General features: G+C 42.3%; 1 protein-coding gene across 1 annotated transcript in view; it reads right to left on the bottom strand.

The window, feature by feature from the left end:
• nkain2 (sodium/potassium transporting ATPase interacting 2) overlaps nucleotides 1-15,424 on the bottom strand; it is an 87,322-nt gene that overhangs the window by 38,505 nt on the left and 33,393 nt on the right. Inside the window, exons 2-3 of the mRNA XM_039782626.1 lie at nucleotides 10,436-10,573; nucleotides 8,718-8,798 (exon numbers count right to left, since the gene is read on the bottom strand). Coding sequence (XP_039638560.1) covers nucleotides 8,718-8,798; nucleotides 10,436-10,573 — 219 coding nt within the window. The remainder of the gene's footprint in view (nucleotides 1-8,717; nucleotides 8,799-10,435; nucleotides 10,574-15,424) is intronic.

Below are 15,424 nucleotides of genomic sequence, written 5' to 3'. Positions count from 1 at the left end.
TGTGTGTGTGTGTGTGTGTGTGTGTGTGTGTGTGTGTGTGTGTGTTTATGGGCTGGGGGGTGGTGGGTAGAGATGAAGTCTCTTCCAGATACTTACCCTGACCTTAACCACTCCAAACTCATTACAATCTCTAAGCAAATGCCTCAACATAACCATTTTAACCCCTTCGATCTCTCAGATTTGTGGGGCCAATTATAGCGCTACTACCCGTACACCAGGTGGGAGCCATAATTGCATAAAGGAGGGTTGCTAATTCAAGCTTTCAATGGGTTTATTTTTTATTTTATTTTTTTAAACCACTAGCCACACCGTAAGCAATAAGTCAGATGTACATTGAAAAAGGAATGAAATAAAGAAAAATGTCAGCAGCTGCTGTAATCAATATGTTATATTAACAATGGATCAAAAGACATGTTATGATTACTATACACCCAACTACGCAGTCCGCTCAGCTTAATGGAGCATCTTTTTTGTATTTAGCACATTGTTTGGGTTTTTTGGCCTGCAACCTCACTGTTTTGGTTCTCTCCAGGCAGCTGTTTCCAGCCAAAATGCTCTGTACGCTACCTGCTCAGCACCAAAAAGCAGACACAGTTAGCGACTATACCTGGTGAACACATTGGAGCATTTAGCAGCTAAATAGCCAGATATTTCACTTTGGAGTTGGTAGACACCAAAGCAGAGCTAATAAGACAGTAGATACATGTGTTTGCTGACCAGGAACACAGCTCCAAATCCCAAATGTTGCTTTGTGCCTTTCGTTCACAACATTAACTTTATGAGGCGATAACACGTCAATATACTGTAGTGCACAGATTGCTGAGCTTCCCAAAACGTTGATTAGCAGCTTTAAAGAAACATGTTTCACAAGACCAAGTTAACGAGATACAACAAGATTATTCTGGTTTATTACAACTGGGGTCTTATTTTTTAGTTTTGGCCATCATCCCATGGCCCAACAATGGCCCAAGTTGTAATACACCGGAACTTTCCTTTATTGTTTCAATCGAAAGACATTCCTCAGGTTATACTCAGTTCTGTGGAAGCTCATTTTACCAAACCTTCAAGAAATATACAATACAGTAAAGGGGTTTTAAAGTATAGGCAGTATAGCAGTTTACCCGAGCATGTATTACTGCTTACATAGCCAGGCTAAATCCATTACAATGAAGGCTCACAATCAACACCAAACACTTAAACCCTGGAACAAGTTTGACTGTGGCAGGCAAGTCAGTCAAATCCATTATCTACTGTGGCATACAGCCAATCTATGCTTAATCAGCTGGCTCTCTTTTAACAAGTAAAAACCAACTCTTGCCGTTGCACATGAAACTATACAGTAACAATGAATAATCAAATCAAATCACCAGCAATAATAGCTCAGGGCTCAAAATGATAAGATTGGCTAGGTAGCAATGTCCCACTAGAGGCGTGTTAAAAAAAAGGCAATTTCATGCCATGATCTCAACAAATGCATCCATTGATCAAACACAGTCAGGGTTGATGCATTTACTCAGTGAATCAGGGTGGATGTTTTAACTACAACATCTATGATTAAATGTGTGGGATCCTCTGATTCATTGTCTCAATCGACAGTGCAGAATGAATACTGGGGGGAGTGAAATTAAGTGACTATTAGCATTCAAACTGGCCCCGCAAGATGCAAGATGAATTGGGTGGTTTACTATTTGATTTACTGTCATATTTCTTCTACAATCTATCCTGCTGTAACAAGCTCGCCCCGCACTGACAACAGCAGCTATTGATGTTCATATGTTCATTCATTGATATGAAAGAGATGTATTTGATTTTTTTTCTGTGTGCTCCTATCTTTCCTTGATGTTGCTCCTACTTTTTCTGTTTGTACTTCTTCTTTTTCCCCTGTCCCCTCTCGTCTGTCTTTCCTCTCTTGAAAGGGACACTGAGTTGCATGTGGCGTGGTCCCAAAACACGTCATCTTTTACAGCTTCTATCATACCTTCGCATGTCTAAACCTCTCCGTCTCTCTGTCTGCCTGTGATGCCTGCCTTCTTTATCCCCAATCTTTCACTCTTCTTTTCTCTTCCCTCCATCTTTCATTGTTATCGCTCAATCTACCACTTTCCATGCAGTTATTCCTCTCTCTATCTCTGTCTCCGTTGTGTGAATGTGGACTGGAATCAGATGTCTGGACAGATATGAGATTCAAAATGGCAATGTTTTTGAGTTTGGATTTGTGCTCATATGCAAGTGTGGGTCCCTCATGTTTTCTCCTGACTGATAAAACGAATGACAGGTTCTCCAACTACTGGCAGAGCAAACAGACATACACATTTTGGCATATACAGTATGCAAAAAAACATGCAGGGATAACCCTCCCACACAGCCCCACCCCTTAAGTAAATGATTGACTGCTAAGATCGGTGTATGTGTGCATCTGTTTGTCTGTGTCCGTGCGTCATCTGACGCCCAGAGGGTGGCTGCATCTTTTATATGACACAGTGGACTACTGACAGTTAGCTGTCTTAGAGTGTGTGTGTGTGTGAGAGAGAGAGAGAGTGAGAAAGTTGATGTGAATATGCGAATGTGTGTTTGCAACATGGTGACAGTTCCCTCTCCAAAGGCTCCTCTCCAAATCTGTCAGGGATGCCACATCAGAAATCTTTTTAAAGATTATTTCTATGCCATTGCTGTTATTTGAGATAGTGCAGTGGTGAGAGGCAGGAAGGATGGGAGTGTGACAGACTGATATATGGTATGAATCTTAGGCTTAAACACAAATTACTGTCAGGACAGGATACACCTTATCTTGCCTCTGGGGCTCTATGGGGCCTTATGGGAGGCAAAGATACACATTAGATAGAAAGTTCCATCAAACGCAAACAGTTGAGAAGGCAAACATGTAGTAACAAGGCTGGTGATAAAGAACTTTATCATTCCGTTGTTTATTAAATCCATTTTTAAAGTATCTATTTACGTATGCTACTCTAATACCAAACTTTTTGTTTTTTGGTTGCTGATCAGACCAAATATGCGGTTCTAAATGCCAAGGAATTCTAGTTTGGAAACTGGTTTGTGTGACATGTAGTCCAAACACATCCAGGCAAAAGTGTTTATAGCTGCTCAGAACGGTCACACTAAGGTAGAGGAGAAAGCCTGCCAAAATAGAGAGGGGCGAGACGCGACACTCATATAAATGGGAATAATGGGACACACTTTTCTGAAAGGCATTCAATGGGTTGCGAAGGCTTGTACACCAGAAACGTGAAGGACGTAGTTGTGTGAAAAATGAAAACACACACCTGGCCAATCACCGTGTGAAGTGGGCATGATATTTTGTATTGTGGGTTTCAGAAAATACCCAAAACTGTCTGAGGGGTCAGAAAGCTGTGGGGGGTTACAGATGCTGTTCGGCCATCCAACAAGCACTAGCGTAGACAAGCAGTTGTTATGTGAGCAATTTGATTGGCAAACGCAGCACCAATTGAGTAAATGGACATTGAGTTGAGATTGTTTTTTTCCGCTGCTGTTTCCAATAACAAGCTCAATAATTGATGAATAAAAAAAAAAAAAGTGTGTCACATCCAACTTTGAGTTTCAGCCCTGCTGTCTGCGTGGGACCATGTCAGTGACTTATGACATGATGTCTCATCGAAGCCACCATTATCTCAACCATGATGATCAGTTTGTTCCTCCAACGTCCGTCCATCTGGCCGTCCGACTTCAGGACTTCAAACTGAGCTGACAAACTCTGACACATTTCCCCTCCTCGCTGTCTCTCCCACCTTTCCACTCGCTGTCTGGAGTTTACTTTCCTTGTAAAGAAGAAATGTCATCGGCGCATTTCATACTTTTACAGCTCTAATCTGTCCGACTTTGCCGCACTATAACACCGGGAATATTTGCAGTTCACCTGCTGAACATCAAATAGTCTGAATGTTCTGCACACTTCAACTGACACCTTGCACAACAAACATGTCTGTCACTATTAAAGGACTTGAATTGCTGTCTTTGTCTGCAAAATGTTTTTTAATACAACCTCCGAATGTATGGAAATGTGATGTCATTCATTTAGAATGGGAATCGCAGCCTTTAAGTATTTACCTCCCTGACAGTCTGATCAGTGCTCTAATAAACATATACTGCTGGCACTGGGGATGCACAATCTGGATAGCATTTTATTAATGGATAAAACAGAGTGTTGGCACCAAAAAAATTACATCAAACTACAGTATGAATCCAAGAGTCACTGACAACGTGGCATAAATCAAAGAGGCTGATTCTCGGCCTCTTTTATACACAGAAAGATGTCAGATCTCTGTAATGAAGAAAAATGGAGTCTGTCGCAACCACTTTTGTCCTGCGACCCCAAAGTGATGGCCTGAGTCTGTAAAGTAATGTATTAAATTGGCACTCAGTACTGGCCAATACATAAAGCCCCGCACTATGAATCGCTATTGACCATAAATTGCAGTGCCTTCTTGACGGCGATACATTTCCTCAAGTCATGACATTGGAAATAAAGAGGAAGAGAGTGAATAAAGAAGGAGGCGAAGGTGAAGAAGAGCGAGGCGGAAGAGGAGCACGGGGACAGATTCACATGGCACTTTGCAAAACAACATGAAAAAGAATTGATTATAGGTTGAGCAGAGGGAGAGGAGGGATGAATTACATGGAGATGAAGAGACCGAGGCACAGGAGGGAGAGAGAAAAAGACCAGGAAAGAGGGAAGCGGCATGAGAAAGTAACAGAGAGGGAGATTAAGAGATTCTCATATCTATCGCATTATTCTTGGAGCACAGAGTGCCCCATCATTACCCTTATCAAATAACAACGAGTGATTCTGATCCAGTTCGCTCACTGACTTCAAACTATGGTACATACTCATCTTGCGCTCTGTTTTCTATTTAAATATGTATTTTTTGGAATCTTTTGTGGGCTGTCATAAGGTTAGATTTCAACTATTTGGCCACCTCTGCTGTTAATAGTACAGTCAGTGTTCATTTTGGCACCTGATTTAGATGAAAATGTATATTAGTTTTAGTCATTTAGTTTTCATCAAGTAATAATCAACAAGACATTTAAATATTGCTTGTTTTTCAAGTATTTAAAAAAATAAAATCTTTCTGCAAAAAATTGGGAGGCTTGGTGCTTCTTAGATGTGGGAAGTTACCGAGGTTGCAGGTGTTGTTCTTCTCTATCGCTAGGTTTAATATTCACAAAAATACTGCTCTGTTGGATAGTTAGTTACTTTTAAAGGTCCCATGGCATAAAAAATGTTTTTTAACATTAATATGAGTTCCCCCAGCCTGCCTATGGTCCCCCAGTGGCTAGAAATGGTGATAGGTGTAAACCGAGCCCTGGGTATCCGGCTCTGCCTTTGAGAAAATGAAAGCTCAGATGGGCCGATCTGGAATCTTCTCCTTATGAGGTCATAAGGAGCAAGGTTACCTCCCCTTTCTCTGCTTTGCCCGCCCAGAGAATTTGGCCCACCCATGAGAGAGAGACATCATGGCTTTCAAATGAGCAAAGTGGCAGTTGGTCAAGGCCACACCCCCACCCTCCACCTCGCCTTGGGACCTTTAAAATAAATGTTAGCATGTTGGCCTGCCTGTTTTCAGGTTTTCTCCCTCCTGTTTGTTGTCGCTTCTTATCGTATTTTCAGAGGGACTGACTAAATGCATGCTGTCCTGTTAAATTTTTCTTTCAGGAACCGGTAACGTGACCTAACGTTACTGATAGAAGCTGCTTATTAACAAGACAGGTAAGCAGCTAATCAACCATTGAAAAAGGAGACTTACAGGCAAATCGTTGAATACGACACTTGCATATAAAGCCTTTTACGTACATTGTTTAATATTATTTTTAAAATTTCATGTATTTCTCGTCCATGAATGATCACATTTATTTCCGTTTTTGTTGGCACAATTACCCTGCAATAATAAAATGATGCTTATTTTTTTGGTTTGACATCGTGCACTCATCTCAGCAGAGATATGGTTTCATCATATTTTGGGCAGATTCTATGTTCTGAACTGAGTGGCAACAATCACAGACCTAGCCATACTTGTTTTACATGTGGTCCATTGTAATAATAGCCCTCAGGTCAGTAAACAAGCTCTGGAACGGTAGGTGATGGATTCGTATCTCATACAACAGCTGGTGAATGGGGCGGTGGGGGGGAAAGCTCTCCCGTCCCTCAGCAACTGGATCAAGGTTGATGTGTCTTTGAGCGAGGCGCACGCAAACTGTTCTGGTCATAACAACAAGCTGTTCAGCATCTGGTTTGAGTGTGCCTCTCTCTGATTGGTCAGCAGGTAATTGATAAAGGTGTCCCTAATTAACTGGCGGCTTCACCCTCGTTGGAAACCAGATGTGATGATTTTGGTCTGAAGGGCTTTTTTCTAATAAAATTAAGAGAAATATTAGACTCGTATAATTTCATGATAGAATATAAATGATACATTTTGTGACATCGTTCATTTTATCCTATTCAATTAATCTTGAAACCCTTAGTGTGCAGCTTCTCCAGATGTTTCTGACCGGCTCTCTAGCCTTTCAACATGGCGGGCAGGCTTGTATTTTCAGTGTGATAAAAACAAAATAAACAGCAGTGCAAACCACAATTCCCTATCCTCACAGCTGTAGTGGTTGTTGTAACTGTTCAACTAGGCCTCTGTGAGAGGTGTAAAATATCATTTAAATCAGAGATCAATGAAGCTGCAGGTTTGCAGGTTTCTAGACAGAGGGTGGGGGTTTATACAACTGTAAAACACTTCTGGCTCTAGTTTGGATGGCAACAAAAATAAACAAGGCTCCCATTTGTTTGTGTGTGTGTGTGTGTGTGTGTGTGTGTGTGTGTGTGTGTGTGTGTGTGTGTGTGTGTGTGTGTGTGTGTGTGTGTGTGTGAGGAGCAGAGTGAGTACCAAAGGGGACAGGAAAACTAGCAGAACAATATGCAGCAAATGCGCTTTAGTCCACACTAACTGTAATTACGACCGACAAGCTGGAAATACCAATACAATGAGGATTCGGATTGATAATATGTTGTGCTATAAGTGCAATTAGTAACTTAAAGCAAATTGGAAATGATGAATGACTGAAAAACTACAATCTTTTTCCACACCACACTGCAGAGTGTAATCAGCCATAATCAGCACTGGCGTCAACTGATTTCTTCTGTTTATGGAAGCGCTGATTGGCTCTAATTAATTGTGCAAGTTTATAATCTGTATTCGAAATCGACTAACTTTACTGCAGAAGGTAAACGTTTGATAGTGAATCTATCGGTGTGTCCTCGCAATGCAAGAAACTGACAAGCTTTCATAATACAAACATCGTCACGAATCAGTTGGTGAGAACTACTGTATACCGTTCAGACTAAGCCACTTGCGACTTCACATTCCAGCGACATGTTTCAAAGGTGTAAATAAATCCATCTCCACAAGCTGCATATCTGATCTTTACTACTCTCAAGTGTAACAGTGTCAGTAAGCAGTCTGTGGAAGTGGCCACTGACAGGGTCTTGCCCCTGTGATTATGGCAGCTAAAGTTACACTAAAAATTACACTGAAATGATATGGCCCCTCCTGTCAGAAGAGACAGCCGTTTCAGCGATTCCAGCGCTTGCAGTTAAAGTAGGGACATCCTTCCACACAAACACACCTTCCACTGGCGACAGCAGAGACTGATGCTACAGAGCGGCACTTCTTTTACTTCACAAATGATCATTTGCCGAGTACAGACACTGGCTCGCAGGGAGCATATCACGAAGACAGCAGTCTAGTTTCGGAGAGCAGTGATCTGTGTAGGTAAGAGAGCGGTGTGAGTGAGTGAAGACAAAACTTTTGTACAGCTCATGGTTCTGTCAGGGGACTCATGCATGAGTTTGTGCTAGTTTATGCATAGTTATTTTCTTTTTGTGGCATTGCTTAAGTTACCAAGCAGCCTCGGGTGCATTACCACCCTCTTCTTGACTGGTCTTCAAGATTTGCATCAGGCAAGGAAGGACCTAAACAGATGCAATACGATTTATGATCTGGCTAAGTAAGAGAAATGGTGGCTAAATCTAAATCAAATTGTAGCTTATTGTAACCAAATCCCATTAACAGACCCACACCAGGAAGTTATAAGTCTCAATACTTTTTTTAACCTCTCTCCCCTGCTTGTGGCTCTCACCCCAAAGTTGTTGGTTCTTACTGAAAATGTAAGTCTTAAAAAACACAGGTCACAAAAATATATTTTTATATTTAAAAAAAACGACTAAACATCTTGGTACTGTAGTTTGTAACAATCTGTACTCAAGTAAAAAAATCATTTTTGGGGGACTATTTTCAGCTGCAGATTCAATACAGGATGGGCACGCTAGTGAGTATTAATGGCCGCAGGATGGTGTGTTACTGAGTCAAAACCAACTACAGTACCCATGTTGTTTGTAATAAAGGAACATGTCCACCCAGTGGAAAGGTGGTATGGGTTAAGTGGACACAAATAGAGCTATTTGGCCCAAAAGAATAAGTTAAAGACAGACAAAACACTGAATACTGCTACTAATACTAGTCTTATTCTTGCATCTCAATTTTGATATGAGACAATTGAAATGCAAGTGTAAATAGGTCCTGAGAGATCCATGCTAACTTCCGAATGCAACAATGCGGTCTTTGTTGTTAGTCTGGACATGTACAGAAGAATACTTGACACAAGGATGCAGAAATAAATCCAAGGAAATGACTTCTTACTCTGGACAGATCTCCAACCTCCAGGTAGAAACAAATGATGAAAACATTCCAGGTCATCCAGACGACCAGCCAGGCTGCGTACTGCAGAGAAAACATAGAGAGGGATAAGAAAGTGAGAGGCTGACAAGATATGACAAGCTTTTGTTGAAAAATTAAAAAAAAAAGCATGTTCATGTCTTGCATTTGGAGCAAGCTGGAGATGGAGAAAAACGACGAGAGAGGCTTCACTTTTGATGTTGTTGAGGTGCGGAGAAACAAAAACAACAGCGGAGAGTGCAACAAATCACCTGAATCAAACCAGACAGAGAGAGAAAAAAAATAGATAGCAGGACTGCAAGTGTGTGTAAGTAGTTACAAGTAGGGCTGTCGCAATATGCAATAAATCAATTACTCGCATGATAAATAAAAATGAGCTTGATAATTTTTAAATGGAAATTATTATTTTATTTATTGTTTTTGGTTGTTGTTTTTTTCATTTATTGAAAGAGTGAGTGAATGAATGAATGAATGATGGAAGTAAGGCAGAGATTACAAGCTTGGATACAACTTTCATTCCCTTACTTTATCTGAATGTTCTCACTTAATTGTCTGTCTGTGTGTGTGTGTCTGTGTGTGTGTGTGTGTGTGTGTGTGTGTGTGTGTGTGTGTGTGTGTGTGTGTGTGTGTGTGTGTGTGCACGTGAAGGTCTTCGAGAGTTGTCAGTGAGGTGTATGTGATGTGTGGAGATCCTGCAGCCACTGTGAGAACTTCTGAACGTTTTCTGACACATGAATTATTTTATTGACAGCTGCCAGAGACAGAAAAGAGAAAAACATAATTCCACTTGGCAGGTTATTCCATTTCCCACTCCACATCACTGTTATAAACTTTTATGCACTATATAAATAATATTTTGTCAAATCCACATCGTCTTCCTTCAGTCTTGGATCCACCGATAGGAATTCATTTAAATAATTAATCAAGACTGGGCCATATTTATTGTTATATTTATGCAGCTTTGCTATTTTACAGTGCATTCTAGGTATGACCATATGAGAGAGGATCAGTTTTTAAATGTTATATTTACCATTGTTCTTTTCACACAGTGCAGTTAAAGTCATGACTATAGCCCTATTCGTATGAGACTAGTATAACCAAAGGACCTCATGTGATTTAGTTACCCCCCAACGGCTATGTTTCGGGTGGCGCATTCGCACGGAATAAGCAAAGTCTGTATTTTACTCAAATTTCCTGACATTATCCTCCAAATATGATGTCAAGGCACTGTCAAAGCTTTCATTTATAATTGCCAACGCAGCCAACACGACCCCCAAATAACAGAGATGGCGATTCACACAGGACTAATATTATCCCATGACCTCTGTGTGGCAAAATATGGTAGGTAATTTGCGGTGGAATTTTTACTTGTCAAATTACAGGCATGGCAGATTCGCACGGGATTGAGATCCCAGACGACCACTGCAATTATTACAAATTACTAGAGGTCCCCAGGAAACACTAGTCCTGTGTGAATAGGGCTTAATTTTCATAGATGACACGTACAAATTATTTCCAGTGAGACAGAAAATAAAACCTATAAACTGTCACTCCATTCCAACATTATTCAGCCCTCGTTATCTGATGTAGAGAGCTGAGTATAAGCTAACGAGAGGCTGTTGCTAAATCTAGGGCAAAGAAAATGTGTTTCAAATGTGTGGGTGTAAGTGTGTAAAACCCACCCCGGTGACATATCTCGGCCTGAACTGGATCGTGCCAAACAGGCCCAGGATGACGACGATGATGTGGAGGAAGTTGGTCAGGATGGGAGCCCACTGGTAGCCCAGGAAATCTATCACCTGACGCTCCAACACACTGACCTGAGAAGAGGAGGAGGAGGAGGAGGAGATTAGTGGCGAGAAACAACAACAGTTGTGGCTTGTGACAGCAAGAAATCCAGTATAAATGGTTATCAGTTATCTATGCATTACTGTTAGGCTCCCAAGACTGTGTGTGTGTGTGTGTGTGTGTGTGTGTGTGTGTGTGTGTGTGTGTGTGTGTGTGTGTGTGTGTGTGTGTGCTGAAGGTGTATTATCATTCAGTCAATGGAACCTCATGCTGAGATAGTTAATGAAGTCAGCACAGCGTATGATACCGCACTGCTAAATATACACACACACACACACACACACACACACACACACACACACACACACACACACACACACACACACACACACACACACACACACACACACACACACACACACACACACACACACACAGGGAGACAGAGAGAGAGAAAGACATGAGGGGGAAGAGGAAGCAGGAGACAAAGGAGGTGGTGCATTAAGAAGAAAGAAAGAAAGACATACCATTATTAGCTTCATTTAGCCCAAAAAGAGAGAGATTTAGTAGGGGTGCACGATTCAGAAAATGTCATGATTCGATATTGCTTTTTAGGGTCAAGATTCGATTCAAAATCGATTTTCGATTAAAAAACGATTCTTGATTAAAAAGACAATTCACAGTATGTAAATGTAGTTACTTTTCCCATGTGATTGCAGTAGACATTTAAAAAGAAAATATGAATCGATTTTTGGAAATCTATGAATTGATTATCACAGCGGCACACACAAATAGACACACACTAATACACAGACACTACACTGTAAACACACAAACACACACACACATACACACACACACACACACACACACACACACACACACACACACACACACACACACTCTTCTGGATGGCTGAGTTTTGAAAGCCTAATGTGAGACCATATGGCAACATTACAGCCTTTCACAGCCAAATAGCAGGTATACACACACACAGACACACACTGTATAACATAGACATTGTGTAAACTACACCTACTGTATCAGACATGAGCTTTAACTATGAGAACATGTATTGGATGTGAAAGTTACAAGAAGAGGCATATGAATGAGTGTGTGGTATGCTGACATATGTGCATCTGCCCATGTGTATATGTGTGTGTGTGTGTGTGTGTGTGTGTGTGTGGGTTCCACGTCAGGGCAGGTCTGCTGTGCTTGCACTTGACAGCACCTGCTGTTATTGGACACACTGGGCTCAGCTGGCACCACAATGTGTAAGTGTGTGAGTGTGAGTGAGAGAGAGAGACATTGTGTCTCTTTGTGTCCCTGCCTTTATGTGCGGGACAGGCTCCATCTCTCTCTCTCTGTATCGGCTTCATTTTATTATGTAAAAGTGTGTCCTCCCATTGACAATTATAAAGTGCTGCAATTGTGCCCCTCTCTCTCTCACACACACACACACTCTCACACACACACACACAAAAACACACACACACACACACACACACACACACAGAGGCCATTATAAGAAGTCACAGGCCTCCCAGCCCATTACTGAGGCCCCTGGGGCCCCTCTTTCATCACCAATGATATAAACAGTCACTCCAGCTGGGACGCACACTCGCACAAAAAACACCCAATAAATCACACAGAAACACAAGTGGCGGAGGGATGTTTCATAGGAGGGATAAATAATTTGTTTGTACACAACAACCGTATTGATTTCTCCTGGTTATTACTACACATATCCTAAATGGACAGTCAGCAAAAACTAACCTTTTTTTGCTGGTGTTTATTGCTCTAACCTGGGTAATAAAGAGCCATATTTAAACCAGACCATCTGTTTATTTGCACCACATTCATCTCTTGATGTGAAATTCTCATTACATGGCTCAGCCGCCAAACAGCAAACTTCAGCTGCCTCGGTACATCACTCTTTTGTAATTAAGTCACTGAGTTCTCCTGACAGACAAAAGACAATGCATGCACACAGCCTCCCGCTGCCGTAATCCCAGCATCCATTGCATGTGTCAAATGACAGAAGCTTCAGATAAGGTGTGAAGTCGCCCCGGCCTTTCAACAACTATGACTCCAGAGAGAGAGAGAGAGAGAGAGAGCGTAGCCGCTAGCAGCAGCTATGTTAGCAGATACGTCAGCTTTGTGATATGTGCAGCTGATGAAAGCTTTGGCGCCTGTGCAGGTGGAGCTTGGAGCTGACTAGCCGGGTCCTTTGGGATCTGCTGCGACAGGCTTTGATGCTGCCGACAGAGATGTTCCTTTCAGTTGTGCTACTTAAAGCACGAGGGCAGGGGCACGTTCACATTCAGACTGTTTATTTACACTCTGCATCCACCTGTGGACACAGCACATTAGTCTTAATATGGGTTGATTTTGCAGAGACAGTTACCTGGAGTTGTGTCCTCCCTTAAAGCTGATATGGCTCTGCAATGGCCGCTCATAACTTATAACTTATATAATCTATAGAGCTAAATAAACACTGACAATATATTTAATGTGTCTATGAATACATGTAGATAACAGTATCTTTGTGTGTGTGTGTGTGTGTGTGTGTGTGTGTGTGTGTGTGTGTGTGTGTGTGTGTGTGTGTGTGTGTGTATGCTTCCCAAAACACAGGAAAAGGGAAGAAAAAGTTGATGTAGCCGCTGTCTGTCAATCTGTTTAATGCCGGCACAAAATCCCTCAGGGACCAAGAATGTTTATTCCACCTACTGTTTTGTAAGCACCGACTGATGCTCGTGCTCTAGCAAGATGTTAGCACGAGTTTTCCAAAATGCAGTAGTTAGCGGAGAGCCTGACTACAGAGCTACAGTGCATCCATCACGTCCTGTTGTCCATACTCACTGTATGCAGTCTCCTGCCTATATAATAAGGTTGAATTTGTTTAACTCCGTAGCGGTGCCGAAAGAAATTTAAGAAAAAGTAACCCCAATGCACACAGGCGGAGGATATGTCGCTGAAGTGATCGAGAAAGACGCTCACACTAAACACTTAGGGAATAGACTGGCAGCAGAAAGACGTGGGTGATGAAAGGGACAGCAGAGAGAGGCAGGGGAGGCAACAGGGAGAAAGAGCCTTCAGTGAGTTTGGGGAAAAGTTTGGTCTATTTGATAATGAATGATAGAATGATCTCAAAGAATGTATCACTGCTCCAGACAGGGAGACAGCTGCACTGTGTGACCATCATGAGACTGCAGCAGAGGGATGAAAGTGTCTTTTATATTAAACAGAAGAGAAGAGAGAGAGTAAGACGGTGAGGGACAGAGAGACAGGCCAAGAGATCTGGTGAGAGGGCCTCAAGAGATGGAGAGGTGATTAAGATCCGACAGTTACTGAGGATAGAAGGAGAGATGAGTGTCTCATCTTCTCGTCCTCCCTCAATTCCTCCATCCTTACCTTCATCCCTCTCCCGCCTACTCTTTCTTCTCTCTGCTAATCTTTTCATTTCCTCCTTTTTTCCTGTTCTCATCATCACCCCCTGCTCGCTTTCCTACATATTTAATATGCATTCATCTGTTACCAGATCTGTTGTGTCATAAAACAGCAAATTACCTCACCTCCCTCTTTTCCCTCCATTGCTCCATCTCTTTCCTCCATTACTGCGCTGCCTTCCCGTCTCTCTGTTCGTCTAACCTTCTTCCCTGTCTCCGTCGTCTCCATATCCAGCTATCCAGTCTTCTCCTCATGCAGCATTTCCTTCTCTATAGCTCTCCTTCCTTCCCCTCCCTACATCCTCCACTCTGCCGGCCTGTTATCTCTCCCTCTCGCTTGCCTCCTCCCTTCCTCAGTCTCGTCCTTCCCTCACTTGTTCCCTCAGCGCTTTTGGCTGAGAGTTTTTGCTTGGTTCTGTGACCTTTAAAAAAACTGCTGATCAAATTATGCTGCTCTTCCCATTATATACGACATCGATGGGGGAGGGGGGAGAGGAATGGAGAGGAGGTCAGACGAGGTAGGACGGCATAGATAGCCAGAAGAAGAACCTGGAGAAAGACGGGAGGAGGTATGGAAAGTAGCAGGGAGGGAGTGGAGAGAAAAAACAGGTAGAGGGAGGGAGAAAATGTCCAACAAACACACTATGAGTCACACAAGGAACACCACGACGAGGAAAATATATGTTGTTGTTCTGTTTCCTTCTCATTCATTCTGAAACCAGGATTTTTGTCCTGCCTCTGTATTCCGCGTAAACTTTATTCGCCTAATAAAACTCCGAAGCGATCGTGGTTTATGGTTAACTTAATTAAGGCCGCTTGCCTGCGCCGTATCCCACTGTGTACAGCAAAAGCAATCTCCTATCGATTCGGTTCACACAACGATCAATTCATCTCCATTGGAGGCTATTAGGGACCATTTGTGGCTACTTAGGACTTGGAGAGAGAAGAAAAGACGGCAGGGAAGATGGGGCGGGCAAAGAAAGAGAGGGAAAATATATAAAAGGATGTAGAGGATAGAAAAAAGCAAGGGAAGAGCAAATGGTGGGGAAGGAAAGCGATATAGAAGAAGGCCGGAGATGGAAAAAGACAATGATGATCATAGGTGAAAACCTTTCCATTACAGATCCAATTGCCCTACTCAGGCCACTCATTGCCATCACAACTGCTCAATCATATCTGTAATAGCCATAAAGTCCTTATTCACTCAGCTATAGATAGACTGAACACAACTCCTACTAAGAGTCCCACTTAAATTAAGGCCTCTAGCTCACTCAGTAAGAGCGTTCGCCCCATGTTGGTGCCCCCATGAGTCCTGCAGCGGTACGGGTTCAAATCCGACCTGCTGCCCTTCTCTGCGTGTCATCCCCCATCTTTCTCCCCCTTTCATGTCTAGCCACTGTCACTACTTAATAAAGGGAAAAGCCCCAAAAAAGT

Source organism: Perca fluviatilis, chromosome 18, assembly GCF_010015445.1.
Source record: "Perca fluviatilis chromosome 18, GENO_Pfluv_1.0, whole genome shotgun sequence".
NCBI classification, from domain to species: Eukaryota; Metazoa; Chordata; class Actinopteri; order Perciformes; family Percidae; genus Perca; species Perca fluviatilis.
The sequence above is the reverse complement of the archived record's forward strand: the minus strand, read 5'-3'. Positions and strand labels throughout refer to the sequence as shown.